The following is a 4,356-nucleotide window of genomic DNA, read 5'->3' as shown; positions in this document are numbered from 1 at the left end:
GTAACAATCTATATTTTCAAATTAAAATAAAAGCTCGCTTGGGAACGATACACAGAAGTTGTAGTAGACCTCGAAGCCAATGATTCAGCCTAATTAGAGGGCCAAGTTACAAACACCTGAACATGAAAGGATTTAGAGTAGTGTTCCTGTCAATGTTAAATCATAACAGCACAGAAGAAAAACCAGTATCACTGTGAGACAACTATTTCTAATAACTGATGATTTATTGGTTTAAAAAATCTCACTTTACTGATGCAAAACAGTAATCAAAAGAAATTAGTTTACAAAAGGTTTCTAAAAATAGTTTGAGAAGTGGGGCCTGTCTATTATGTAAAACCCTTTCTTTAATTTTCGCCAGTTTATCATTTTTGTCCAGAAGAACAGTATTATTCACTTGGTATTTCAAACACATGTAAGAAGGAAATTACAGGTTTCCTCCACCCCCATTTGGGCTGTCACTGATATGCCCACGAGCAGTCCTGGCAGCACCCTGCACTGTTCCTGTCATTGTACCATACTGTATTTAGCACCCACTACAAACAGGGTGTAGGTGATCATATCAACAGCAATGGGGCTACAGGTAAACGATAAAACAACAAAACACAAAACAGAAACGAAACCAATCCCACAATCTCCAAGTTCACCTGGACTGTAACGTCTCTTTCGACTCTCTTCAAAGGAAAACGACCACAGCCAACGACAGACAGGAGTGCTCCAGGGTGTTTCGAAAGACCAAGTGGCGCTGCAGAGCCAGGCTCCACGCAAAGATGGCAGTGCCATCTTGTCCTCACCACCATCCGTTATCACTGCCTTGAGTCACCGGATTGTGTATTATGCAACCGACTAGCATGCAGCATTGTAATCTTACAGCTGATCACATGGGCAGTGAACAGTGGTCAACTTTGCCTTAAACCAAACAAACAAAAATCCCCCCCCCACCCCCAGTCCTGAAAATCTCTCAGCAGCAACTCTCAGGCAGTCATCAACAGCCCAACAACTGAACTTTAAGAACAAAATCCAAACGCGAGAAAGATTCAAAATCGGTTTCCTGTTACTCTCAAAGGACAACGTTTGGGGGGAAACTTGGTGACATTTCCCCGTGGCATATGCCCACTTCACAACAGTGCCCCTTTCGCTCATTTCCGTTCCTTCTCCACCACTTGGCCTCCAGCCTGAGAAAGGGGCCAGCAATAAGGAATAACAGACAGTAAGGCAATCTTACGACGTCAGAAAATGTATTTGGCTTTTTTTTTTTTTTCTTTTTAAAATAAGTGCATACAAATACAGCTAGAAGCGTTTCTGATTTGCCAAGTGCTCTAAAAAAGCAGCGCAAGTCACAGCCTACATTGAACGGTAACTGTCACCAGGATAATAAAGCACAGATATATGCTAATAACGTTAACAAAAGAAAAAAAATGCTTTTATAAGTACATACCTTTTGTCGTCAAAAAGAAAATAGAAACACAATGTATTCAAAAAAATCAAAATTATACAGCCATGTTTATGAAGTCTACATTTCCCTTGTCTTGGATATATATATATATGTGAAGATATATACACAATTCAAGCAGTTTTAGTTAAGGGTAATCATTGGGTTTTTCTGAAACCGGAAAGTCACGAGTCTCTCTCTTTTTTCACTTTCACATCTCCAGCAAGGATGGTTGCAATTTCCCCTTGCATGAAGGCCCAGGGGACATTGGAGCCCACAAGGGGGCATTTTTCCCCACTGGGACAATAGACCTCTCCACTGGCTCCCTGCTGTTTGATGCTTTGTCTGGAGCAAGGGAAGCAGAACTTGTGCGAAGGGACGGACGGGCACTGCACAAAGTGGGTGTCCTCCAGCCGCTCGTGGCAGAGGGTGCAACACAGTGGGGCGCTGGCCGCCAGCGAGGAGTCCGGGAGGCTGGCGGGGTGCACTGGCTCCAGTCCTCCTGTGCTGCCTGCCCCCTGGCCCCCCACCTCTCGGGGGCCCAGCCTTCTCTGGTTCATAGAGGACGGAGAGGGTGGGCTGCAGCTGTTCCTCCTGGTGGTGGAGTGCACCTGGTTGGCATCTTTTGAGGCATGACTGCCCCCCGCATTGTCTGCTACCAAGATTAGGGCTGCCATGGGGGACTGGCCGTTCTGGGCCGCTTCAGGCGGTGTGGTCCGGTTGGAATGAGGTGAGGCAGTGGGGGGAGGTGGAGACACAAAAGAGGATGTAGGAGTAATGGGGATCTTGAGCCCTTCTGTGGACGTGGACAGCCACGGCTGTGCCTCTCCATTGATCTTAGGGGGCCCGACTTCACCTTCTGGTTCTGGAGAAGGCTTCCTTTTCCTTGCTGTTCTTGCAACTGGAAGAACAAAGACATAAGAGGGAAAAAAACGGATGTAAATGGACGTACACTGAAAAGGATCTTTTTTTTTCTAACACATAACAAAACTCCCCGAAGAATTTCTCTTCTCTAAAAGCTGGTACATAAAAACTCATAGGAGTTTCAAGAGCACGTGCAACTTAAACCACTCAGACTGACGGGGCTCTGAGGCAGCCTAGCAGTTTAAAAAAAAAAAAAAAAAAAAGCCACAGAAAATGGCCCCGACAGCACTGTTTTCCCACAGGCCTGCCTGTCCCCAGACTGCACTGTGCACCTGACGGTTAACGTCCCCCCGCCCCCCGCCCCCCCCCCGCGCCACGCACACACAGGTTAAAAGGTGACTGGTGCCCTCCTGCTCGCATCCAGGAATGTGCTGGGAAAGGAAAGCCCTGTGTCGCTGCCTATCAGCCCGTCTGACTCATCTCTGTTATGCTGCTTCAGCACAGGAACACGTTGCCACTAAGCACTGGTTCCGCCTCGGGCAGATCAGGAAGTTGGGTGTTTGTTGTTTCTGGGCCGGGGGAGAACGGTTAATGGGAAGAGCACCCCTCCTTGGCTCTCCGTCCCCGGCTCGCCCCTAGACCCCCTCACTCCACAGCCGCCCCTACCTGCTTTAGACCCGTTGGCCCCGTTGGCCTCGAAACCCAACAACCTGCCTGCAGTCAGGGCCGGCTCCTTCTTAAACTTGCTCTCGAAGGGCCCCGAGTGGCCGTGCTGGTGCAGCGCCAGCAGCGTGTCTCTCACGGTCTTGGGCCTGTTGACCCAGTCCTGCTCGCCGGGCCCGCGGCCTTTGCCCGCGCCCTCGGTGCCCAGCTCGGCCGCCCCGGCGCCCGAGGACAGGCTGTCGGCCGGGCCGCGGTGCGAGCCCGCCGGCGGCTGCTTCTCCTTAATCGCCGCCTCGCGCTGCTCGTGCTCCGCGGCCGCGCCGCTCGACACGGACGCCGGCCGCTTGTGGGCGCCTAGTTCGGCGGGCTGCGCCGAGCCCAGGCCGGTGGCCGCGGCCCCGGACACGGCGGCCAGCGAGGCGGCGGCGCGGCCGCCCAGGCCGAGCGCGGCGGGCAGCGGCGTGGCCGAGCCGTTCATGAGTGGCACCAGGGTGGGCGGCACGGCGTGGCCGCGCCGCGGGTTCGGGCTCTGGCGGTTCAGCTCGGGCGGCTCCTCCAGCTTGGAGAAGCCGTTGGGCACCAGGATGCCGTTCACGGGCGGCGGCTGCGGCGTCGGCGGCTGGGCCAGGCTCGCGGCCGGGCGGCTGCCGCCGAAGTCGGAGCCCAGGCGCGGAGGCCGCTCGGCCGCGGCGGCCGCCAGGGGGTAGCGCTCCAGGGCCTGCGGGGCGCGCGGGGCGGCCTCGGGGCCGCCGTGGCCGAGCGGCGGCGGCTGTTGCTGCTGCTGCAGGAGGAGGTCCTTGGCCGAGAGCGGCGGCGGCTTGGCGGCGGCCGGGGCCGCGGCGCCGGGCGGGGAGCGGCCCTCTGGGAAGCAGCCGTGCGCCCGCTTGAGCTGCCGCGCCGTCTCGATGACGAACTCGACGCGGTCGGCGCCCTCGTAGTTGACGCAGCCACGGCACACGGGCTCAGTGAAGTCCCAGATCATGGCCCAGGGCATGCGGGGCAGGTCACACAGGTAGCACGACTGCCGCCGGGACGCGGCCGCCACCGCCACCGCCGCGGCCATGTCCGAGGAGCCCGCGCCGCCGGAGGAGGAGGAGGCGGCGGAGGAGGAGGAGGGGGGGGCGCCGCCGCTCCCCGCCGGCACCACGCGCGCCCTCCTCCCCCCCCAACCCCGCGTCTCTCCCACCAGCGGCGGCGGCGGCGGCGGCGGCGGCGGCAAAGCCCGCGAAGGCTCGGCGCCCGCGCAGCGCCCCCGGTGCACGAGGGGCGGCGGGCGCGGGGCGAGGGGCTGCAGCCGCGGCAGCACGTCCCCCCGGCCTGCGCGGGCGCGGGCGGACGGCGGGGCGGCGCGGCGCGTTGGGCGCTGCGGCTGCGGCTCGGCCGGGGCCGCGGCGGGCCTC

The 4,356-nt window shown here is 57.6% G+C and overlaps 1 protein-coding gene across 2 annotated transcripts; it reads right to left on the bottom strand.

The window, feature by feature from the left end:
- Positions 1–1,614: 1,614 nt before the first annotated feature.
- On the bottom strand, positions 1,615–4,019 carry IRF2BP2 (interferon regulatory factor 2 binding protein 2). 2 transcript variants are annotated; one of them, XM_065894642.1, is made up of 2 exons: positions 2,960–4,019; positions 1,615–2,330 (listed from the first exon to the last, which is right to left on the bottom strand). In XM_065894642.1, the coding sequence occupies exons 1-2, from the start codon at positions 4,017–4,019 to the stop codon at positions 1,615–1,617; spliced, it is 1,776 nt and encodes a 591-aa protein (XP_065750714.1). The 2 variants fall into 2 exon arrangements, with proteins under 2 accessions (XP_065750714.1, XP_065750715.1); XM_065894643.1 differs by having other exon boundaries at positions 3,008–4,019.
- Positions 4,020–4,356: the final 337 nt, after the last annotated feature.

The sequence above is a fragment of the Phocoena phocoena genome, chromosome 16 (assembly GCF_963924675.1).
Source record: "Phocoena phocoena chromosome 16, mPhoPho1.1, whole genome shotgun sequence".
NCBI classification, from domain to species: Eukaryota; Metazoa; Chordata; class Mammalia; order Artiodactyla; family Phocoenidae; genus Phocoena; species Phocoena phocoena.
The sequence above is the reverse complement of the archived record's forward strand: the minus strand, read 5'-3'. Positions and strand labels throughout refer to the sequence as shown.

Bases quoted from the DNA above. Each gene is read 5' to 3' on its own strand.
- IRF2BP2 (XM_065894642.1), bottom strand. From the start codon at position 4,019: ATGGCCGCGGCGGTGGCGGTGGCGGCCGCGTCCCGGCGGCAGTCGTGC. The intron at 2,331-2,959 runs GTAGGGGCGGCT...TTGTTCTTCCAG, and splicing joins GGCCAACGGGTCTAAAGCAG to TTGCAAGAACAGCAAGGAAA.